The sequence below is a fragment of the Ptychodera flava genome, chromosome 6 (assembly GCF_041260155.1).
Source record: "Ptychodera flava strain L36383 chromosome 6, AS_Pfla_20210202, whole genome shotgun sequence".
Lineage (NCBI taxonomy): Eukaryota > Metazoa > Hemichordata > Enteropneusta > Ptychoderidae > Ptychodera > Ptychodera flava.
In genome coordinates, this window is record NC_091933.1 from 19541639 (window position 1) to 19568221 (window position 26583).

At 37.0% G+C, this 26583-nt stretch overlaps 1 protein-coding gene and 1 long non-coding RNA gene across 3 annotated transcripts in view; one reads left to right on the forward strand and one right to left on the reverse strand.

The window, feature by feature from the left end:
* LOC139135075 (phosducin-like protein) overlaps positions 1-26583 on the forward strand; it is an 86521-nt gene that overhangs the window by 25879 nt on the left and 34059 nt on the right. For both annotated transcript variants that reach the window (XM_070702304.1, XM_070702303.1), the window contains one exon: positions 2279-2381. In XM_070702304.1, the coding sequence (XP_070558405.1) occupies positions 2279-2381 (103 nt within the window). The remainder of the gene's footprint in view (positions 1-2278; positions 2382-26583) is intronic.
* The window catches only part of LOC139135078 (uncharacterized), a 44357-nt gene continuing 39824 nt past the window's right edge, over positions 22051-26583 (reverse strand). Inside the window, exon 3 of the long non-coding RNA XR_011552928.1 lies at positions 22051-24591. This is a non-coding gene — a long non-coding RNA (uncharacterized lncRNA). The remainder of the gene's footprint in view (positions 24592-26583) is intronic.

Here is a 26583-nt window from a genome sequence, read left to right on the forward strand (position 1 = left end):
GCATTTTTTGGTGTTTTCGGTAAAAAAATCTTCTTCTCTTAAACCGCTTGTCCGATTGCTTTGAAATTTGATATGCAGTTAACTTAGGGTTACTTAAGTCAGATTTGTTCAAATCATGGTGAAATTTGCATATTTGTATTTTTAAGGCAATTTTGTCATTTTTGGTAAAAATATCTTTAAAAATCTTCTCCTTCAAAACTACCAGTCAGATAGCTTTGATATTTGGTACATATGTCCCTAGGGATGATCTATTTCAGATTTGTTCAAATTGTGCAGAAATATGCAAATTTGCATTTTTAAGGCAATTTTTGCCATTTTTAGTCAAAAAATGTATTTCTCAAAAAGTGCTGGTCTGATAGTATTGAAATTTGGTACACAGGTTTCTATAGATGCTCTAAGTAATATATGTTGAATTTCTGATGAAATCTGCAATTTTGTATTTTTGGGGCAATTTTCGCCATTTTTGGTCAAAAAATGTGTATATTCAAAACTACTCATCAGATAGCTTTGCAATTTGGTATACAGGTTCCTACAGATCACCTTAATAATGTTTATTGAAATTATGATGAAATCTGCAATTTTGAATTTTTGGGGAAATTTTTGCCATTTTTGGTCAATAAATGTGTTTCTCAAAAAGTACTGGTCTGATAGCTTTGAAATTTGGTATACAGGTTTCTATACATGAAGTTAATGATATATATTGAAAATATGATGAAATCTGCAATGTTGTATTTTTGGGGCAATGTTTGCCATTTTTGGTAAAAAAATGTGTTTCTCAAAAAGTACTGGTTTGATAGCTTTGAAATTTGGTATACAGGTTTCTACTGATCACCTTAATAATATTTATTGAAATTATGATGAAATCTGCAATTTTGAATTTTTGGGGCAATTTTTGCCACTTTTGGTCAAAAAATGTGTTTCTCAAAAAGTACTGGTCTGATAGCTTTGAAATTTGGTATACACGTTCCTACACATGAAGTAAATGATATTTATTGAAAATATGTTGTATTTTTGGGGCCATTTTTGCCATTTTTGGTCAGAAAATTTTGTTCTCAAAAAACTACTCATCAGATAGCTTTGGTTGACATGTTCTTAGGGATGATCCGCTGTGATATATTCAAAGTATGATGAAATCTTCAATTGTGTATTTTTGCAACTATTTTTTGCCACTTTTTTCTGGCCACTGCATTAAGTTATCAAAGATTTCCACCTCCTTCATCAACATGTGTCAAAAATAGTTATTCTCTATAAGACACAGCGGAGCTATATCGGCCGCTAGGTCGCTTGTAAACAATATTTAGTGTTTCTGTTTTAGAATACTAGTATTTAATTGCAGTGACAATTTCAGTTTTCAATCATGGCATGAAATTATCAAGAAAATTTTGCTTCATAAACCAAAATTTTTAAAATTTTTCATCATCTGCTGTCTGAGCTTCATCTTGCTGAGAAAATCACAGAACATACAATTTCTGATTGTCTAATGAAAAATTACCTGAGTCTCCTCAAGCAAGGTTTTTTCTTTCCTTTTCCCCAAGCATTTACACATTCAATTTCATGCTTGACCACATTATATTGCATTTCTTTGGGGTTTTTCGGAAGATACATAATATACAGAGACTGGCAGGGATGTACTGAAAGGAACTGAATTTTTAAATATTTCTCCGCAATTCTACTACCGGTATTTGTGACATGCAGTGGGATGCATGCTACTTTTTGCATGTGACTAAAATTCCTAAAGCATTGTTAGTGTTTTAGGTTAGTGCACTGTGGCAATGAGAACACTTGACAAGATGTTGCTTGACCACATCGACAAATGTGAGCATAGCTCTGTCCAGCACACAGCTCCTGTGTTTAAAAGCAGAATTTTGCTCTGTTGAAAGAATGTGTCAGGTCATCAAATTGACAGTGGTATTCTGTTTAGAAAATTTTACCATTTTTTTCAAACAAAAATATAAAATTGATGATTAAAGTATATGGGTCTGTCTTTATTATTTACCCTAAAGTTTATTCCTGGCTTTGTGTTTATAATAGTGATAGTAAATAGATGGAAAACTAATATTGAGATTTGATGTAAAGATAATGAAGGTGATATAAACAAAATACTACTAGATACAAGCTAAAATTTGTACAACTGTTTCTTCCAGAAACAGAAAATGCTACTCCGGAAATTCCAGTATAATTCATATGACAGACATCAAAGCATTTGGTGATTTTCAACTCTAGTTTTGTGTCGGTTAAAAAAACCATTTTATTCTGTATTCATATTGCTCTTTTGCAGGCCAATGTTTGGACGAGTGATTGAGTTGAGAAGGGAAGAGTTTCTGGATGCCATTGACCGTGAAAGACCCCAAGTGACTGTAATCATACATATCTATGAGGAGGTAATTATTTTTACATGTCACTCTTTTGAAAGTTTCTATCTTCGCAGCGTCAAATGTTCCACATATGTACCGGTGCATGCATACTTATGATATATGTGACTTAAGTATTGTATTTCTGTACTTAACCACTATTCAATCACTGTCCATAATGGTGACAACTTCACCGAGTCTTTCCTATTTCTGTGGAAATTTTGTCTTATCAATGTCATCTGAGTACAAGAATGTATTTTTATCCCCGGTCAGGACTGCAGAAACTACATTTCAAGTACAAATATAGCTGCAAAGCAGCAATCACCGGGTTTCGAGACATCTCCGTCAACAGGGGTAATAGAGAAATACATATGCAAAAAGATGGGAGGCTATGGTAGTATTTGTGAAATCTAGGTCAAAAGTAGTCGAGGTGATGTGACATTTTGTTAAAAGAATTCAATATCATAGTTATCCCTTTATACCAAAAATCAGACCTCTAGCTCTATCACCTTAGCCTAGAATTAGATATGTGCATAATTAATGAGGTCTTGTCACGTGACATATTGACAATAGATTTCTATCCCATAGTAGTCCCTGTGTACAAAAATTCGGATCTCTATCCCTATTGGGTAGCTCAGAATTAGATATGCACATAATTAATGAGTCTGGTCATGTGACATATTGACAATTGATTTCTATCCCAAACTACTATCTGTGTACCAAAATTCGGATCTCTAGTCCTATTGGTGAGCCTAGAATTCGATATGTGCATAATTAATGAGGTCTGGTCATGTGACATATTGACAATAGATTTCTATCCCATAGTAGTCCCTGTGTACCAAAATTCGGATCTCTAGCCCTATTGGTTAGCCTAGAATTAGATATGTGCATAATTAATGAGGTCTGGTCACGTGACATATTTGCAATAGATTTCTATCACATAATAGTCCCTGTGCACCAAAATTCGGATCCTTAGCCCTATTTTTTAGCCTAGAATTAGATATGCGCATAATTAATGAGGTCTGGTCACGTGACATATTTGCAATAAATTTCTATCCCATAGTAGTCCCTGTGTACCAAAGTTCGGATCTCCAGCCCTATTGGTTAGCCTAGAATTAGATATGCGCATAATTAATGAGGTCTGGTCATGTGACATATTTGCAATAGATTTCTATCCCATAGTAGTCCCTGTGTACCAAAATTCGGATCTCTAGCCCTATTGGTTAGCCTAGAATTAGATATGCGCATAATTAATGAGGTCTGGTCACGTGACATATTTGCAATAGATTTCTATCCCATAGTAGTCCCTGTGTACCAAAATGCGGATCTCTAGCCCTATTGGTTAGCCTAGAATTAGATATGCACATAATTAATGAGGTCTGGTCATGTGACATATTTGCAATAGAATTCTATCCCATAGTAGTCAATGTGTACCAAAATTCGGATCTCTAGCCCTATTGGTTAGCCTAGAATTAGATATGCGCATAATTAATGAGGTCAAGGTCACGTGACCTGACCCAAAATATTTCGGTGAACATTAACAGCCAATGATCGTCTACGTCGAAAAAGAACCAGACTCCTAGCTCTATTGGCTAGCCTGTAATGGGCATTTGTAAATCTATAGGGGAGGTCAAAGGTCACTGAAAATGTGAAAAATAATACTTTAAAAATCTTCTTCTCAAAATCGGCAGGGCCTATGACCTTGAAATTTGGTGTTAAGGAGCCTAGCCCTATGGTCTACAAAAATATCTGACAGAATTTTGATTGGTTTATTTTTATGCAAATTAAGCCAAGTTGAAAGTTTAATTTCAATATGGCTGCCAGGTCACGTGACCCATTGTTATGGTCATGTGATCAAAAAATTACTTGTGAGGAGTTTTACCTATGTGCCAAATTTGAAGTCTCTAGGTGCAACAGTGTTTGCGTGGCAGTTGCATTTAGAGGACGGAAGAAGAAGAAGAAAAAGAATAATAATAATAATAATAATAATAAATATAGCTGCAAGCAGCGATGACCGGGTTTCGACACAAGTGGCAGCATTAGAGCAAAAGAAAAATTAGATCTGCACCTACCTAATGAATAATTGGCACATTTGTTAAAATGGTACTAAAAGTCATCCTTTCAACCTGGTAGTTTTGCATAAAACTTCTATCAAATACTTATGCCAGTGTACCAAATATCAGACCTCTAGCTCTATTGGCTGGCTCAGAATTAGATATGCACATAATTAATGAGGTACAGTATGTGATGTCATAAGGTCTCCCATCATACCAAATATGAAGCGTGTAGCACTTGTGGTTACTGAGTTATGGACATATACGTATATTCAAGGTCAAAGGTAATCGAAGTCACGTGACATTTTGTCCAAAAAATTGTATTGCTAAGTTATCCCTATATACCAAAAATCAGACCTCAAGCTCTATTGGCTGGCTCAGAATTAGATATGCACATAATTAATGAGGTACAGGATGTGGTGTCATAAGGTCTGCCATCATACCAAATATGAAGCATGTAGCACTTGTGGTTACTGAGTTATGGACATATACGTATATTTGAGGTCAAAGGTCATCGAGGTCACATGACGTTTTGTCAAAAAAATTGTATTGCTAAGTTATCCCTATATACCAAAAATCAGACCTTTAGCTCTATTGGCTGGCTCAGAATTAGATATGCGCATAATTAATGAGGTACAGGATGTGGTGTCATAAGGTCTCCCATCATACCAAATATGAAGCACGTAGCACTTGTGGTTACCGAGTTATGGACATATACTTATATTCAAGGTCAAAGGTCATCGAGGTCACATGACAGTTGTCAAAAAAATTTTAATGCTATGTTATCCCTATATACCGAAAATCAGACCTCTAGCTCTATTGGCTGGCTCAGAATTAGATATGCGCATAATAAATGAGTTGCAGGAAGATGCCAAGGTCAAAGGTCAAGTGCATTCCCCAAAATTCTGGAGTGCAATTTGGTCCCCTACTAGCCATTGTCCAATAGACACTGGCTGTCTTTGACTTTAACATAGGCCAGAATAAGCCATTGCCATAGCTTAGCTGTATAGGTATAGGGGAGGTCAAAGGTCATAGAAAATTCAGAAAAATAATACTTTAAAAATCTTCTTCTGAAAATTGGCAACACCTGTGACCTTGATATTTGGCATAAAGGAGCAAGGCTATATGGTCTAAAAAGTGACTTGAGCAGAATTTTGATTTTTCACTTTTTATGCAAATGAGCTCAATTTTAAAGTTTATTTTCAAAATGGCCGAAAGGTCACGTGACCTTTTGTTATGGTCATGTGACCAAAAAATTACTTTTGCTGAGTTGTACCTGTGTACCAAATATGAAGTCTCTAGGTGCAACGGTGTTCGCGTGGTAAACGCAGAAGTGCGGCGGAAGAAGAAGAAGAATAATAATAATAAAAAACAGAACGATTACAAGAGGGTTTCGCACCCATGGTGTCGAAACCCTAATAATAAAAAACGGAACGATTACTAGAGGGTTTCGGACCCGTGGTCTCGAAACCCTAATAATGACCAAATAGAGCTGTGAAAAAAACTGAATTTTACAATGTCTGCAATTGCATCCAGAATGAAATGTTATAAGCTGTAGCCTTCTGTTGATACTTACGATCATTAGAGCTAATCTAGAACACCTTGTGTTTCTAGGTTACGGTCCACACCCCACACTCCCCCTCTTCTCAGGTTGATAGGTTCAACCACTGTCAATTGACACTCTGTGAAATCCTGTCCTGTCTGTCCCTAAAAGCTGCAGATTTTCACATTTTGCCAAACAATTTAATTCCAACAATTTTTAAGAGAGTCCACAAAGGGCTCCCCTTTCCTTCATGTTTTTGGGAATAAGTATGTACAGAGTTCAGTGTAAAAAGGGAAAACGCAGCTTTAATCATGCTGACTCTGTAGAAAGTGTGTTCCTCTTGTCTGTCTGTCTCTCTGTCTGTCTCTCTGTCTGTCTTTTCTCCTTCTCTCTCTCTCTCTCTCTCTCCTCTCTCTCTCTCTCTCTCTCTGAAATCCAATGAAATGATGAGGGGAATAGACAAAGGAGCACAGAATGAGTATGTTGAAAGGTCGATTGAAAGATGTACCGGTAGGTGTGGAAAAGGTTAATGAAATCTGTACAAGTTTTCATCTATTTCAATCGAAGCAATGCTACTCAGCACACGGTATGCAGTCGCTAGACGTACAATTTAGCCTGACCCTGAGGCATATCAGCTCACCGGCTGAGTTCAGTTTACATCCCACAATGCATGCTGTTCAAAGTAATCCCTTCCAGCTCTATAGCAAGGTTGCATTTTGATTAACCAGTCAAAGGAGTACAGGAAGCGTTCTGGCATTTACCGCGACGCGCAGCGTACATTGTGAAGAAGTAAAAAAAATAATGAGAAAATATTAAAACTCTCAATCATGACATTATCACCCTTTCACAGGGAAATGATCCGGTGATTTATCACTGGATTGTTAAATAGCAGAGCTAGATAAATAGATTGCTGCTTCGTACAGGTGCTTCCATTTCCCTTGTTAATTGAGTTCTTATCGAGTTCCCATGGTTGGGCAGTCGGTGGAAAACCTTGTTGTATGCATTATGATGTGAAAATATTCAGATACATATATGTGAATGTTTTAGTGTTAAAGATAACATAATACCCTATGCTCCTCCTGGAAGTCTCCAATACTGCCAGAGATGTTTTTTACTCAGTGACATTCTAATTGCTCAAATTTTTTACATTGGTTTTTCCAAGCTACCGTATAATATATTTGTGGTGGACCATTGTCTCCTCCGCATGTTGTGTCTGGAGGCCGTGCACTGTGGACTTACGAAGCGACATCTGATGGAATATAAAGATGTAAATTTTGTGCAATTATATAATGTCTGAAGGATAAGGTGTTCTGCATACACACAAATTGCCAAAGATCAAGAGCCTATTCAAATTCGTAAAAACGCTTGTCATCACTGTAGATGTAACTCTTCACCCTTTGAATATATCGCCTGTAAGATCCATAATGTTCTCTGTATTGTTAAAATATTCTCCAGATTTGAGGACTGAGTCATCAAAATTCTCCAAAGCTGGGGGGACTGTCTCATCTTTGATTTTGAAAAGAAAATTAGAAGAAAAAAATCAGGTATTGCCTGAAACCAATCACACAAAGAGGGTTGATGGTACTTGCAGTGTTGCTATTCAGTTTCATAAGCTGTAGCCAGACATGAATAGGTCGGAGTATCCTCCTTTGCTGCCCTTGACCCACTTCTAGAGGCGCCATTGATTGAATTTTTTTGTAAATTTGCACAGGGAGAGTTGCAACTGCACATGTAGCAAATGAATGATACAATATTGTAAGTGTAGCATGTTATTATTATTGGTCAGTTGTTTTTGAATTGCTTTGCTACATGATCAAATACGGTTGACTGGCAGCCATTTTATTCATTCGTCATTGGCAAATTAATTAGAGGAACCTTTACAAACCACCATCAGTGCTTGCCATTCAGATGCTGTGCATTGCTCCATGCTATTAAACTGAAACCAGGGTCTTTCCACGATCTCCATCCACTGTCATATGATGATGATGTATTTTGAAAAAGATTGTACCATAGCATTATAAACATAATAAATTTCACTTTATTACATTTCAAATATAAGATCACATAGAAAAGGGTATGACGTACCCTACCCAGAGTACATACGTTTATGTATATAGTGCATAGTACTTTGAAATTTCCCATCACCATAAAACCAGCCAATTGTGTAGTGCGCTGTGACCTATATGTAGCAAGCAATGTCGCCTTCTGTCCGTGAAGGAAGAAAGAGAGTATTTCAAATTTGAGGAAATGAACATGAGGACCAGTGTGACATTGATGAAACTATGTCACCAGCAACGTACCAGTATTAGGATTTATTCTAGTTGTGAAAAATGAATGGCGTATGTTTCACTGTCTAACGCTATTCTCGGATTGTATGGAAAGTATGAACAGAAAGGGTAGTAAAGAATTTGATTGAAACAGCTAGCTCACATACCGGTACATGTAGCTAATTTTTGGTTGATATTTAAAGTCAGAAATTTTCTTCACATCTGAGACTTTATGCAATATTGTGTCAATTATTCCGCAAAACAGGATAACCATCCACTTGAAGACATTCCATAGGAACCTTTAGGAAGATTTGCCTTAACCATCAGCAAGATTTGCCGTAGTTCGTGCAAAAAGTACCCACAAATTTGTGCCACTCACAGGAAATTGAGTTTTTAACCTAAATCATTATGGAAAACATTGCTGGATAATGTGGCGCAATGAAATTTATCTGAACCATGAATCAAATATGCCTCACCAAAACACAATCTCACTCCACCGAAATCAAGCTTAATTTCTCCCGTGCTTCTCAATTATTTTTTTTTCTGTTGAGTGACTTCACTTCTTCTCGTGCCTTCTCGCTGAGATAATGGCATCACCTTTTATAAGATTTAATACTGAGCCTTGATGGTCTCCTTGATTGGCAAGTATTTACGTCCTCCATATCGTATAATCTTCAGTCTCCTTACAATAAACTCTTGAAAGAAAAGGTAAATATTGTGGGCACATAAATTATTTTGTCGACCTTGCTCCAAGAAAATAGAAATTGCTGCTGCCGGTGTTGGCACAGCTTTCATTACCTTGAACATTCGCACTGAATTATTTCGACAAGGTTACTTAACAAAAATGCCTAGTTGAAAATTACACTTTATCTCTGTGAAATGTTATTTCCAATCTCATGTCAGCCAAATTATGTTAATAATTTTATTGACTTGCTCCAGGTTCAAGTTCCAAAACTTTCAGTTGATTCAAGATTTATTTATATATAAGTTTTGTTTACAAGTGGTTTGAAAAAATGTTTCGATCTCTACCTCTCCCTCCCCCTCCCCTAAAAAAAGAAAATTCTGCTATTATCAGTCTGTGAAATTTTACTCAGCTGTCATAACTTCATTGACAGAGTAAGAAGGAAAACAAAACTGTGTCTGATTGACATTTGACGTAAATTGGAAGGTTCTTTTTTGCTGAAAGACACACCTATGACTGTATGTGTTCCACAACACTGAACACTATAAATCAGTCTATCAATCTGTCTTCTGAAACAGCACACTGCACCATCTGTCATGTTCACACTTTTTCCCGTCAAGAAAACCAAGACTAGATCTTCTTATCGTTGTTGAATGTGAAATCTACCTGTCTGTTTATTTCAACCACATTTTTGCTACTGTAACAGTTATGCTTATCTCATATATACCTCCTACCCTCTGTGAAAGTACTGTATCACCATCAGGATGCTGTGTAAAGCATCATGGGATTGAAATAGTGCTCCCACTCTGTAACTCCTGAGAGCATCCATTGTCCGGTCCACATGGCTTCATTAGGTTGGTGTCGCATAGTCTCCCTGACCAACCAAGGGAGGGTTGCGATCTCTGCCCAAAGAAACTCCCTTGGCTAACGAAGTTGGAGAGCATCTTTCAGTGTAGAACAATCATTAGTGCAGCTAGACCAGTCATCAAATAGGCAACTGCTAACAGACTGATTATCTGAAAATAATAAATACAATAAAAACATACAATTTTCTCAAAGTCAGAGGAGACTATGTATACCTTTTATTGGCATTGAGTATATATTTTACATGTACCATACCCCAGCTACATTGTATGACCAATGGGTAAGGACAGGACATTGTCATACGGTATACCAGTATTCTTTGTGTGAATTTCCACTTGCACCAACCAGGCTTAAATTCACACTTAGCTGTCCGGTGCTCTACATACTGCATACACATGTGCACAACGAAATGACAATTCTAGTGGTTACCGACTGCAATTAGAGCGCCACCGTGTGTGATCAAAAAGAAATTTATGAGAGTTTAACTACCACCACAAGAATATCTATCGTTATTTTGACCACCCTGCCTCGCAAGATCAAATGGTAAATGTAACGTAGTGAGTTAATTTTATCTTTACAATTGCGGACTCAAGTGAACACTATCGAATGAACAGTCTAGAGAATAATTCCAGATATGATTTATTAAAGACTCACTAATTGATAAATAAACTACCACATGTAGTTCTAGTTTAGCCAGTGCGCTATCAACAACAACGTTAGTCCTGTGTTCTCACACATACAGTATCACTACACGCACATAGACAGTACAGGTCCATCCCTGGGTAATGGCTTGTATTGTTTCTATGAAAAATACTATAGCAACCACTTAATGTACATGTGTAAGTACACATTGGTGATTGAGGCAGGGAATTTAGTGTGTTTTGCACACACACACAGCACTTAGAACAGTAGAACATCTCTTGACCTGTTTTACTCTCCTGTATGTCAGATGCTTGCCTTCTCACACAGTATAACATGGCTCAGTTTGCATACTTTGTTCAAAACTCCAAATATACACATTCAACCAATAGACATTTATTGTAAAAGCAACTACCTGTATTCTCCTATTCTATACACCGGCCAGTCAGAATTTTGGTCTTAATAAAATTAAACTTTCTGAAAAAAACCAACAGCCTCTGCAAACCTGACTGACTGAAACCCTGTTATAACTTTAACCTATATTATTCATGTGAATATACATTTTTTAAAAATGAATGAATTTTTGAAAAATGTATGTTCTTTTTTACTTTATACCAGTCTGCTTAAGGTAGAATGCGCTTCAGTTACAGATATTCAGACTTCGAAAATTGTTTAATTGTTTTCTGATCAACTACTTGTGGGGGCTCATTTTAAAGCTATTGGTGTAAGAAAACTTTTCACGGTCTTAGTTTTTTCGAAAATCGAAAATTTTATTTTTCTTCCATAAAGTTAACCCTTTGGGTGCTGTAATTTTTTCCACCAAAATTTTAGTGCAACATTTTAACAATTTTTATGAATTTTTGTGTAATTTTTTTTATTATTTTGGATCAAACGGACATCATGTTTCATTGGCTACAGGTTTTCATCAAAATTTTGGCAAAAATCTGAAAAAATTTGACTGGAGTACATTTTATAAAGGCGACAAAAGTTGACTTTGGCGCTCACAGGGTTACACAGGGATGTCGGCTATTTTGAATTTATACCGTAATATCAGTAAATCTTGGGTAATTTGTTTCTCTAGTACCAAAATTTGCACGGTGACCCCTGATTTTTATTCTTGATTTAAAAGAGAATGTTTGAAATTTTCCTTGAGGAGAGTTTGAGCAAAAGTTTAAGTCTTTCACTTTCAAGGCATATACTACCTTAATTGGAATGCAAGTCCTTCACCTTTTACAGTAATTTTGTGCAGTAGTTTAGAGCTGGCTGTTGAGAAATGAGTGATTGCTTTCAGATAGAAGGAATAATCACTTTATCCTTTGTCTGATATCATGACTTCATGCTCAAAGTAACAAATTAGATCTTCCACAATGCAGCAGCTGATATCATCAATATAGCTAGTTTCCCGGGAATGTCACATTCTACAATCGATGCAGGTGCTGTATCCAATTTCGCTTGATACATGACATCAAAACTTTTGTCAAGAGATCATGGTTAAGGTCACAGCCTGACGCACTGGTTATTGGCCATGGCATTTCTGCAACATCTTCTGGTCTCATTGTTGCAAGTAAATCTATCTTTTCATCCTTTTTTGTCGGCCCACAGAGGAATTGTTGACAGAGCCAAACAGCAATCACCACTGTCGGCAGAGCAAAGCATGTTCTTGACTCATGACCCCTGACCACATCACAAGATGATTACTCTGCCATACAGTTGGGTCATGACTTTCATTTTTTAACCTTTTTCCTGTATTAAATGCATGACTGAAATATGATTCTTGTCGGCAAACTCACTACATGATTAACTAACCTTTGATGTACCAGAGCATGCTATGGACTCTCTCTGGCAGTCCCAGGTTCGCTACACAGCGTCCAATCTGTTGACTGTACTGATGTGTCCTCAAGGATCTAGTTTGCCAAGCTCCAAGCCCACAAAACTTTGCTGACCATGCCTAGCTCACTATATATAAAGCGGAACAACATCGCCTCTCATCAGAGCAAGAGAGGGCAATGGTACCTATATGCAGCAAATATGGGGGTTTTAGGGTCAAAACATGCTGCTATGAAGATATTTGGCATGCCCTACGATACTGTATGTTCGTCCTGTTTTTCAGATGAGCAAAGTAATCCAGGCATTGTCATGTGTAAATTAAATTTAAATTTGCGTATGTGTGATGACTTTTATAAAAGATTGAACCAAACCTTGTTGAATTTGTCATACAAAATGGATTTACTGTTTGTTTTGGAAAAATAAAAGTCAGCAAATTATACCCTCTGGAAGCTGAGAACTTGTGAAATAGCAGGTACATTGTATCCAAGTTCCAAACAGACCAACAACACTCATGGTATGCTTTCATGGCTGATATATTCAGTAGGTGGGCTAATGGAAAGTCGTTTGGTTGTAATTGGACAAGAATTGAAAATTTAAAGACCCAAGTCCCCCACTCTGCTAAATCTGTCCTCTACAAAGGGAGTCGATAATTTCACCGCAAAGCATAGTTACTCCTATCAGTTTAATCGGAGACTATATATAGCCTCCACTTTATTTTAGGTTGTAAACTCATCACACACATCATCTCAATGATTTAAGTATGTTATTTTTATTAACTATGGCGGTATCAAGCTGATGGACATGGTGAATATGTTTGTCAGATGTTGGGTATGATAAGTACCACAATTGTGCATCTTTAGGTTATATACCGGTACATAGGGTTGAAGATTATAATTAGATACAAATCATTTATACCATAATAAGAAGTCCCAGACACTGCTTGTGAGAATTTTATTAAACCATAAAGATGATGAACAATTCTGTAGTACACTGTAGGTGAGAATTTCCAAAACAAAAGTCAGACTTCTCTCTGGTGTTATGATGTGTTAACTATGAGATTAGGATATAAGTGTGAAATTAATATAATCTAAAAAGTGCACATTTAGCTTGAGAGAACAAGAGTGTCAGCAAAAGGATCAGTCAGTTTATCAAAAAGCTTGCATGGTTTGATTTTCAACTGATGCAAAGGACCTTAGAATTCATGCAGATTTGCTGACTTAACAAAATACAGGTAGTCTTTGCAGGTTTGTATAGCCTGGGAATCTTTATTGGTTAGTTTCTGTGTGACTATTAACAAGGTAGAACACGCCTTGGGGACAGATAGTCGGACTCTCAAATTTCTACAATTCTTTGCCGATCTATCACTTGTGGGGGCTCATTTTAAAGCTCTAGAAGAAAGAAGAACTTTCACCATCAAAGTTTTTCAAATATCCAAATTCAATTTCCCCCCATAGAGTTAACACAGGAATGGCAGCCATTTTGAATTTCAAAATATTGCAAAAATGCTCAAAATGTTGGGTAATTTGTTTCGCTATTTCCAAACTTTGCATAGTGACCCCCGAATTTCATTGTTGATTTGGTAAGAGAATGGTTAAAAGTTGAGTGAAAGTGTAAGTCTTTCACTTTCAAGGTGCATACTACCTTAATCGTTATTATTAAATAATAATTTCGTACCACGGTAATGAAAAGAGATCCATGAATCTTATTCCAACAAAGTATGGTATTTAATTAATCATGAGAAGTTCAAGGAATCCTCACACCTTCTAGCCTTATTATTTCTCTCCAGGTAAATCTGACATTTAGAAGACATATCTGTCATTAATTATGAAAACTTTCATCACATTTTTGGAGACAACACATGACGTTTTCATTTCATCAGCAGCTTTCCTCAGATGCGCATGAAAGTGAAGTAAAGTAAATTTTTCAGTTTTAAATTCACCAATATTTTGAAGAATGGTTGTTAAATTTTCAAAGGCATATATGTATATATATATATATATATATATATATATATATATATATATATATATATATATATATATATATATATATATATATATATATATATATATATATATATATATTCCTTGTCTAAAATAACTTTTCCAGAGTATGATTGTTTATCCTGCAGGCATTCACATCTGGCAAACATAATGTAAATCACTACACAAACTTGTCCAAAGTGTGGAAACATTTTGGATGAATTTTCTTCCCTGCTTGTGTCCATGTGTATCTATCACCATTGAAATGTGAATGAACAAGGAATATTACAGGCACATAATACTACACAATAAGAAAAATATGAGTTGTAAAGGCAGGGGCGCTTTGACACATGGCTTTTCTTGTAAATTTAATGGCAAAAGTTTTCTTTCGTCATGTTTACATAAGTCAACCATATGTTCGATGGTTTTGAGATGCAATTTTTTTTTTTCCGATCATCCTTTTCAAAGCCTTTTCCCACAGGGTGCACAGTGCTTTCATGCCAAGGTATGCATACTTATGCATGAATGAATGAATGAACCTTGGAAAGTCAAGAAATTTAGTCACAGAGCTGATGGTATTTAGATACATGAATTATTTTGTGGCTGCCTGCAGGGTGCTACCAGCATCTGCCTTTGTGCGTATCTTTCCAAATTGCTTAATAACCTTCCGTATTCCCATGGCAACTGGCTACCTGCTGTGAAGGAGCTAGCTGATAGCCTTCCCTTATTAAAAAATTCTGATGATGTGCCGATGCTTTGAAGATCTCAGGAAGATCTTATCTGCTGCGTATTTGCCGTAGTTGACTTTATTGTCATGTTTGAAGCTGCTGCAGTCTGATAAGAATGTTAGCTTATCAACGCATGCATAACTTATGAAATGATATTAAAGTTTAGCCATGACCGACATATGCAAGTTTTCATGTGATGATATTTGTTACAAGGTTTCACAAAAGTGACAGAAATTGCGCTGTGAATGAATGAAGCAAAAATATGATATGAGAATTGCGCAATGTACATTCGTTCTTTGATATTTTCCCAGTCATGCCTCTAGAAATGGAATAAAAATATTTGTTTTATCCCTGCCAACTCTTTCATTGCATTCCAGGGATATCAAGTCCTGATAAACCCGGAGCAGATGTTCAATTGGTCTCACTCATTTCATGGTGTTTGGCTGTGTTTCTAACTTTGTTCAGATAGGAAAGAAATGTTGAATTGGTTCCAGAAATTTCAAGTCCATAATAAAAATATTTTCCCGTCACAACACAATCTGTCACCTAAAGTCCAACAGTTCCATTAAGAATAGACAAACACACACATCTACTGTAAATAGCTTTATTTGTTGATCAAGACAGACATATCAGTTTGTGACAGGCCTGCCCACTGACAGCTGTATCAGTCACGCAAAGGACTGAATGACTTTCAGACACTTCCCTGGACAGCTCTAGGCCAACCTGAACATTGAGAAAATACATCTTCAACCACAATCCCCAACTTGTGCTACAACAAAACAGCAATTGGCCAAGGCCTGCAATCAATGAACAAGACACATCTACCTTATGGCCGTTGAAAGGGCCAGTAGCTGTACACTTTGACAATTTTTTTCTTCATTTTTTGTTTTGTATATGAATTGTGAGTTCTCGTTCTACTCCCCAAAGCATGTTGAAACACCCACTATTTAGCTTGTGAACACAGTGTCCAGGTATGTATGTGTAAAGTGCGCTGTTATTGTCTACATTAGAATAGTAGTCCAGACAAGCTTTCACTTTTCAAGAAAGAATAATGCAATCTACACATGTACAAGCTGAGTTGACAAGCTGCATAACTGTGTATCTCAACACACTTGTTGGGGAGTACAACAAGAAATGAAAACTGCAGAAAAAAATCATTAAGTTCCGGCTCTTTGCCCTTCACAATAGTCAGGACAAATGACTCAACAGACTATTGGCCATAAAGTATCTTCCACCCTCAGACAGCTATTGGCCATGACACACAGTACAACAGACCATCAGACACCATATGTATGTAAGCACTCTGAAATTGGTCCACTGCTGGAGTCCTTTCACAGTCATATACATGTACGAGCAATTTTATAGTTTTGATAGAAAATTACAGCATGATGCTAGACGTACGTTTTTGGGTACCAAAATAGCAGGCACATCCTCAGCAAGTACAGGTACACCTCTAACCCCAGACATTTATGTGTTTGTTGGCCGAGACACAACTCGATGGATTAGCGCTCACAGTAATCATGCACCCACAGCTATCGGTCTAGACACAGCGCTCAACTAGAAGACTGGAAATTCTTCACTGTCACCCAAATGAAGCGATGGCATTTTCAAGAAGTTTGAACTAACCAGTCATCCACCTTGCCCACAAAACCTGTTAATTCCCCTCCTTAATTTCAATCACAGGATCGAGAAATTTCACTCATCTTGGCAGATACAAGCGACACAATCTCATTATCTAAGTGTCGTACTTGCCAACGGCCAACCCTCTGAAATGGCCAAGGCAATATTAATCTCACTGAATGGGAACCGACAGGTTAACATTACACCATGAAGAAAGCACTTTCAACTTCATACTCCCCCATCCACTTTGTAAGTAACTAAATTGATTACGCCATCAGTTTTCATGGAGTGGGTGGATGATTTCAAGCAGTAGGTCGAAGTTTTTAGGCACTTTCCTTCTGGCCAAGTTGAGTATCTCCTGTAATTTCAGTAAGTCCATCAGCCTTTTAGATGTCAAAATGCGGCATTTCAGATGTCAAAATGCACTTCATAAGTCTGAAATATTTTCATCGGGCTTTAAGGATGTTAGGATCACTGCAGAGACAGCTAATTCAGTTATAGAAGCTAATCTAAGGCAAGTCAGTCGTTAAACTCTGACCTTTCATTATACCTACAAGATTTTTGATCTGAAAATGACAGTTTTCTTTCTTAACATCTGTATGGTCAGAAAGGTAAGTCAAAAGGGTTTGTGACTTGATGACAAGGTCACTGACACACACATACATGTACATGTACATGTCAGGTCAAATCTGTAATATAGCGTTATAGTCTGCCGACAGCATTTATTACCAAGAGAAACTGACGATAACAACTCTTATTTGAAATTTATTAAAAATAGTGTAAGATGAGGGCTCCATGAAGTATATAATTTGAAGGTATTGAACCCATGTAGGAGATGAGTAATATGAGAATACAAAATTAATGCAGATCAATGAAAATTAGTTTTTCATTTTTTTTTTATTTGGGGAAAATATCAAACTTGATGATAGCAGGGTGATGACCTGGAGCAAAGTACCGTATTTGTATTTACTTTAGTCGTTGGTGTGAGTCTCTGTGTGTACACGTGTGTTTACTAATATATTTTGTACATATTACATTGATCTGGTAGATGGGAAATAAACCATGTTTGTTTCAGCTGTAGCCTTGTGGTACTTTTGTTGGAGAAAATTGTTACGTAGAAACTTGTTCTGCGTGTGGTGTTGATTGGAACTGCCAGCAGCTTGCTGCCTGATCCTCTTTCTATCAAGAACAAATGTCTTTATTTTTACTTCTTTTTCCAATTTCCTCAAGTCCATTTTTGTACAAATTGTTTTGTTTTTCCCTATAGTGGCACTGAAGTGTCTACTGGAGATACAAATGGCATGCTAAGCATTGAGGTCACAGTGCATTTATTGCATCAGGGACTCGTGTCCACAAACAGTCTAAAACAATGTTGAGTAGCAACATGAGACCTGTAACCATGTGTCTATCATCATGTAACCGGAGTCACTTGCAGCTAATGTCATTTGCTTACAGAACATTGCTTATCTGACATCCTCACTTTACAGCGATGATTGAGATGCTATACATTTTATTATCTGGTATGTGCAACAGGCCTGACGTTTCACCAAGCTCCAATGGCTGTCCGTATTGTATGTCTAAATCATCTTCCGTAAACTCCAATGTGCAGTGCAGTGTGCAGTTGTTAACTTGCCATAAATGAAGCAATTTATGACCTCATGTTGTGTTCGAGCTTAGAAATTCAAACAAAGTTTAAGATGCATTTTCATCTACAGGTAGATATTACACATACCATCGAGGCCCAGACCTGTATTTGCTTGCATGCATACCATTACTGTTGGACAGGACTTTTTAGCTCACGTTCACACACATAAATCTGTACGTACCAATCTGTCTGTTTGTGTAGTATCTCCAGAAAGGCTCATGGAAATGTGGTAATAGAATTCGCTTGGAAATGGCAGGTGTTTTGCATAGTTTTTAATTTGCATTTTGTCAGAAATCAGATAATGCTCAGAATCACTTATCAAATCTCATTAATCTCACAATCAGCTGGTGAGAACTGTGTTTTCTCGCTCTGCATCTGCGAGAAATTGTATTCTTCTGTGTAAGCATTTTACAAAAATTTCACAATTTCTTGCAGATGCAGAGCGAGAAAACATATTTCTCGCTGATTGATTGCAAGAATTCAATTTCTCGCAGATGCATGCGAGAAAGCACAGTTCTCGCAGCTTGATCGCGAGAAAGTGTGTATTCTTGCTTACTTCTCGCAATACAGCGAGAAAGTGTCAACTTCTTGCAAATTTCTCGCAAATTTCTGTACTAGTGTTGGATACTTGACAATGCAGCATCTACTGAACCTCTAACAGCTCACCTGTAACAAAAGTCAAGATATGAGTTTTGCCCAATGAGATATCGAGTCAAAAAATGCCTGAAAGGTAGATCTTAATTTCAATATGTAGTATACTTGAGCAGTTTCAGCTATAAGAGTCAATTTGAATTGTTACGTACAGCTTTGCATAATATTTTGTGTATCTCAATAACTTGTCATTTTTTGTGACTTTAGAAATAAAGTTTCTTTGTGTACAAATGCTAGGTCGTGTATTCAGTGTTTTTTAAAGACATTTTCAGGTTTGTAAATAGTATTCCTTCAAGAATACTTAAAAAATAAAAAAACAAAACATTTTCATAAGGGCCACACAACATAAATATAGCAGCCATTAAGTCCCAATAGAGTTCATCTTCTTTTGGGCAGTGCTAGTGTCCCTACTAGTGTCTAATAGGGTGGCCCTACAGGGAAGACTGCTGGTGTCTTTTAGGGCGGCCCTATATGGACCCTGCTGGTGTCTTATAGGGCAGCCCTATAGGGACTCCCTCTAGTGCCCTATAGGGCGGCCGTATAGGGACCCCTCAAGTACCCTATAGGGCAGCCCTACAGGGATCCCTCAAGTACCCTATAGGGCAGCCCTACAGGGATCCCTCAAGTACCCTAAAGGAAGGCCCTATAGGGACCCGGCTAGTGCCCTATAGGGCGCCCTATGGGGATCCTTCTAGTGCCCCATAGGGTGGCCCTATAGGTGTGCCCTATAGGGCGGCCCTATAGGGACTCCTTTAGAGCCTTATACTGTAAGACCGCCCTATAGGGCAGTCATATATGATTTCCCAATAGGGTCCAATAGGTTGTTTTTGTAAGTGAACATATACATGTTTTGATCTCAAAAACATTTTACAGATTTCAAGTCATTTAACAGTTTTACGTCAATAACATCTTCTCATTTGCAAATATAGCTTTGGAACAAAGTTGATAAAACAAACTTAATATATTGATCACACAATGAGTAAGCTGGCAGTTTCATGTTAGCCAATTGGTTGTTGTTGTAATGAATAATCTCTCACAACTAGAGTCATGTATCTGGAACAACTTGACAAAAATTGATGAAACGTGATTCATATGTGGACCATGCAAATACATTTACAGCAGTGAAAGACAGTTCAGCAGTTTCATGCCAGCAATTAAGTGCTAATTTCAATTGCATGTTTTTATGACACTTTTGATTGAATCTATACGGTACATCATTGATGACTCAATTAATTCCAGTGACACTGTAACTATATTGCTTCATATCAAATAATTGGTACATGTAGTTGTATTATTTGACAAACTCTTTAAATTTTGAATCAAACTTGATGAATTTCATCAATGATGTTAATCACAACAGGACACGGACGTATTGCAGTTTCATGTCACCTACTCATTTTAGCAAACTTGCAAACATGTGGAAATGATGTCAAAGAAAAGTGTCAGTTACAGTTATAAACTGAAGCATCTACTGAAACTTATGGGAGCATTTCAGTTCTTTTTCATCTGATGTGTACCGATAGAATGGACAAAAAAGGTGGTGCAATATTGCAGAGGTTCATTTTGCTGGGAATATCCCATTGGTATATATCTCTGCAGCAATGCCCGGTAACAGGAGAAAATTTACTGTTGTTCCCAAAGCATGTACCGGTACATTCACCAACATATACCGCACATTCCCAAACCTGCACAAAAAGAATTTGCTTATGATTAGACCACTGTCAAACTATAGTTGTTGCATTAACATTATCAAGGTCAAAGTGAACTTCTGGGCTCAATAATTCATTCTGCCACTGGGGCATCATCAGTTTTTAGCCAGCATACGGTATGGTACATTCCACTTTGTTCCAAATGAATTTAAAAAATTAATGTTTGTTTGGCCATCTTATACAAGTTGATAGCATTCATTGCCATCAGAAAAGACACTGTGCTTTTCACAGATATCAAATCTCTCTGATAAATGATGATAGCTGGTATATGATGTTTGCTGGTTTATCGGAGTGCTAACATTGTCTCCACGCTATCATGGTTGATGTATTGGTTGTAGGAACAATCCAGTCTTTTTTTTAATCATTACAAATTAGTTTAATCATTATTTGTCACCTGTGTGCCGTTAAGTTTTATTAATTGTATTTAGGGAGCAGTAGAGAACTCAGTGAATCGTGTTCTGTAAATTTGCCTAATATCACAAGTGTACTTATTCTCTATCAGCTCTCTACGATTAGTTAAATTTCAACTTTTCGATTATTGTACCCTTTCAAAACCACAAGTTCGTAGTATGGCTGTTAAATAACGATGTGTAAAATTAACATCATTGATGAGGGAAATACCAGATTTTGGGTCGATTTTCAACAATTTCGCAGAATTTGTGAGATTTATTTGATTCAGCATGTTCTGGATTGAGCAGATTGTGAGGTATCAAGGTGTGCGCAAGGTGGGGAACACTTGGGGGGGGGTGGACTGGAATGACTGAAAGACTGTTTTTTATAGAATCAAATTGATACTGACTTGAGGGTATCTTGTAGGCAGAAGTGTCAAATATCAGATTAATGTGATCTCCACGGCGATAAGACGGGTAAAAAGCAGGGTCTTTCCGGATAACCGCCATCCTGGTTTATCTTTCCTTCTCAATTTGCAACACTTAAGGGTTTTTTCGTCAGTTTCCCTTTATTCCATCATGGATGACATTACCCTGTACAACACAAATGCACACCAAGTTAAGGTACTATCAGCTGTAAGACTTCATTTTCTTTCATTCAATTTGACTGAAAGACTCTCAAGTGGACAGCAGACAACAAATTAGATTTGAAAACAGAGGTGCCCAAGAGCTGGGAATACCATGATGAGGCATGTTTCACCCCATTGCTCCATTTTCCAACCACAATGTTTATTTCACATGCTGGGAATGTGGTTCAGTTGTAATTTTTTGTTTGCTTTGCTGTTTTATCCTTCAATATCCTGGAAGATTCACTTACAGACAACTCTTGTGGAAAGTTTTCCTTGGATCATTGCAAATTCCCATCTGTTTTAAAGGTAAGCTGCGTATGCCAATTTGATTCCCAATTCCTTTTTAGTCCCCGCAGACAATGTGTTGGGGACTAATGGAGTGTGCTTCATCCATCCATCTGTCCATCCACAGCTATTATTCAGACATGCCAGTGCTGATTTCATTCAAACTTATCACAAGGCAATGTATTGCTTGGTTCATATGCACGTCATTTTATTTGATCATACAATTAAATATGGCCATCACATCCAGAGCTAGCCATTATTAGTAGACATGCCCAAAATGATTTCATTCAAACTTAGTGCAAGAACTATGCATGTACTATGACACACAGAGGTGCAAATTAATTTGTGTCATGATCTAATATACATGTAGCTGTGTAGCTGCTTTGTTGCGATTTTATCGTTTTTCAGAGCCATTACACTAATATGCCTGACCAGATCTCATTCAAAGTTGATACAAGGACAATGCTCTGTGAAATTCATATGCATATCAATTTGTATCACAATACATTCCAATATGGCTGCCAGGCGGCCATTTTGTTATAAATTTTGCTTGTCCAACACCATCATGCACTCAGATGTGTCTGAACAGACTCCTGCTAATCTTCGTAAAGGACATTGTACAATGGTTTTAATATGTCAATTTACATCGCAATAAAATACAACTTGGCTGCTGGGTGACAGTTTTGTTAGAACAATTATTTTGAAGTCCATGAACTGAATTCCTTTGAAACTTTATACAGAGACCATGTACAATGCTATAGTCATGTATATGTATATCAACTAGTGCCTTAATTCTATGTATCATGTCCACCTGGAGGCCATTCTTGTAATTTTTCAATTCTGGAGTCATTTGGAAGGCTTGTCTATGTAAATAAATTGCAATCAATAGGCATACGGACAATGTATGATGATACACAATTGTGCAAGCCTATGACATAATGTACATGCATGCGCCAGTTGGTGTTGCAAAATGATCAATGCACTATAACATCCGTGTCATGTTGCAGACTTGGGTTATGGTTTCCTGGTAAGTACTGTGCTATGCAATTTTCAAATACCTTCATGTCGATAAAAAAAATGCAACTAAGTCATCAGCAACAGGGATCAACCACTCTCTGAAACAGTTGATCCAGAGGGGACTGTGTCATTAATGATGACTTGTTTACATAAGAAAAAGTTACAAACTGAGATTTCCTTTTCACATCTATTGCTGAAAGCAAGCATATTAGTATTTGTGTCTTCGATGAGTTTTGGAGCATGTTCTTCATTATCTATTGAGAATACACATGTACCTAGGATCCTGCACCATACCGGTATACCGGGTACTATACTGTTTAATGACAAAGTACTTATAACATCTGCATGGCACAACATGGTACCTAAACAATTCATACAGAAAAAAAGTAGAAATTATCAAAAAATTTGTTTTACCAATTTCATCTCTTCCATCAAACTCACAACTTTAGTACGTACTGATGACAATAATGATATTGATTTCTTAAAAAAACATCTTCCATGTAAAATGACATCTCAAGGTGCTGTACAGCTCTGATACAATTATAAAATTACAACAGCACAGTTAACAATTACATTAAAAAGTCTCTAAAAAGACATGTTTTTACACAAGATTTAAAAATATTAAAATTATTACTACACCGCATTCCTGGAAGAAGCCTGTTCCATTGCTGTGAAGCGCAAATAGAAAACGATCTACAACCATAAAACAACTTGTTGACTATTGGCTAGTGTAAAGTGAGTGCACCTTCAGAAGTGGGCCGAAGGGTCCGATCAGGAGTGCAAATGCGTACAATTATTCTAACAGCTCTACCGGTATAATTATAACAGCTCTTTCAAATAGTGTGCTGAAGTATTGAAAGTTAGACATAAAATCTTGAACTCTATTCGCTTGTGAAGGGTTAAGCCAATACTGGACTGACTGAATGTGAATATGTACTAGGCTCCTACGGTACTCTAAATTTTTGTTCATTCACAGTCCCTCTATCCAGAGGGACTGTGGTTCATTCAAAGAATCAGCGTCTGTTTATCACTTGGCCTTACCATGGTCATGACATGAACTAACTGATTATTGGGTATCAGAGAATTGATTCCATTATCTTTCAACCTTCATTCAATCATTCATTTAGAGTGGAAAATTATCACTTAAAAAGTATCAGAACATAGAAATTAATAATACAGAGCATAGATGTTTCAGAGTCACTGAGGAAGGTAAATGCGAAATGTGTCATGATGATTGGGACTTTCTGCACTTATCTCTGAAAGGTAAAATAAAGTAGGTTACTGAATTGCTGAAATGGACTCGCGCTAATCAAGGTAAAATTAAATTGGGTCATATAAGTTTTAAGGTACTCGTTATTACAAAGAGGTTAAAGCTAACTGGGTCATATTAATGTCATGTAGGTTTATGACATCCATAAATTATGCTCAATGTGTGGTATGTATATTTGTACAATACTCCAGCCTTTCAAAGATGAGTTGGGTCTGACAGGATTTGTCACAGAACTCTTACCCAAGACTTCTTTGAAAGGAAGGCCAAAGCAGTGAAGATCTGAAAGCTTACACTGCTGTACTTGATGTCATAATCAGTGATGAGCAGAAGGAAGATGCTGAGAGCTGTGGCGTTACCTTGATGCTTGCACAGAGAAAGGAATGGGCTGCTATACTGTTTTCCGTTATTGAAAGTTCTTGTTCTGCAACGTTGTGTGTGTCTATAAAATACAAGAAAGGGGAAATTTATTCAGAGGTTATAAAAATGGCGAGTGAAGGAAGCAATCATAGAGCAAATCAAGGCAATTATTTTCACAAATTTTCATGGAGATGTCTTATATCCGCTTCCAAATTTCCAAGCACCCCATTTATAACCACATAATAATATGACAACATGTACAAGACAAACTGCTATTTAAAAGTGGAGCTGGGGTTTACATCTTGCAAGTTCAGGGCAATCAGTTTTAGAACTTAGTTCTGAATTTTTGAACAAATATTTTCACCCAAGCTTTACTTTGGTTCCTCAGGTGAAAGCAGAAAGCATTTCCAGGTTCATTTCAACCGTGTGTTCCATCATGATATAGCTGTCACTATGGCAGTTATACTGCTCCTATAACTCCAAACACACTGAAAGATTCCATGGGATAAAACCTGGGCTGCATTTATATGCCATAGATGTTTGTGTGGCTAGATCTTATTGGCAGCTGTTGCAGTGGATGTTTGTGTCCCCGGATCTGATTGGTTGTTGCCATGGAAACCAGAGAAACTTCCCTGAGTCAAGAAAGTAACATTTGTCTCCTGGCAATAAGTTTTAATACAATCTTGATCTCCTGACCATTGTGAAAATGGTCATGGGCTTTCTTGAGCCAATATTCTACTCTGCTACACGTGCGTCATACAAATAACTTCTCTTTGTCTGTTAAAGGCTAGCGTATTCATCGTATGGATAATTCATTAATCCCGTTTTTTGTTACCCTTCATACAAGCTTTCATATGCCCATTGTGTATGAACAAAGAAGGAGATATCACATATCAATAAGCATGACTAAAAGTACCTGTCTCCACAAAGAATGGTTTCATCGCTCAATTGCTTGTAATTAGATTCTGTCCTTCTTCCTCCTTGAAAGCATATGCAACAAACACAACGGCAATAATGTCTGAGTCAGAGTGAAGCTCTTCAGAAAAATCTGTAATTTTTGAGATCATTTATTCCTATGCATTATGACCAAAACTTTTGAAATGAAAGCAGTCCTTTCAAGATTTATAAAAGGACCTGCCGTCTTGCTGTCAACAGAAATTTAGAACAATGAACAGGTTCTGCCTGGAACTTTTGTGGAAATACAATCAGTGAAGCAGATGTTGTCCATGGTAAGCATTGTCCCAAAGATTCAATCTGTAATGTCATTGACTTCTGATTTGGAAAGAACGTACAGCAGGATCAATCGCTGTCTAACAGCAATTTCTCTCTTCGTTTTTTGCACGTGAAAACATTGAGGTTCGGCTGTACTCGCTCTTGGATTGTACATGCAGCCCCGGCTTGTTTGCCTAAATTTCACTATCGGTTACCAAGTTATTGATTTTTAGCAATTCCGGAACAACCATGCTTCAGAATCATCGAAACGATAGAATTACAAAACTGGAAATCAATGCACTATGTCTAGTCTATTAGATTCTTATACAGTCTCTAACCGTTTTATCCATTTACTTTGTGCAGACAAGCATTGTAAGCAACTCATTCCCAGAATATCAAAGCTCCATACACTGTAGCTGTTGATGTGTAATACAGTATTGTCATTCTGTCTGTAAGATCACATCAAAAATACCCACTTTTCAACCAGTTAACACAGCCTCTGTCTGTGACATGTGCAATTTGATTGTTGGCAGCTGAATTTCAATCCAGACTAGAATGTATTTTGTCAATAAATAGATGGCTATTTTGCACTTGATTTGCTTTGGATTTTGATGTTCCACATTTCAACATTGGGGAGATGAATAAAATTGGAACAAGAGCAATAATGAAAATACTACACCCAAAGTTATAGCTTTTGCCATTTCAAAGGAATTTACAACAGCCGAGTGTTGAAGTCTAAATGCATATGAGCCATGAAGTTGCCCTCAATTTTCACTGCTATAATACATGTAAAAGACCAAAACAACACAAGTGACTGCTGTGACAGTGCATCTAGTCGACGACGAGTCCACTGTAAATAAAA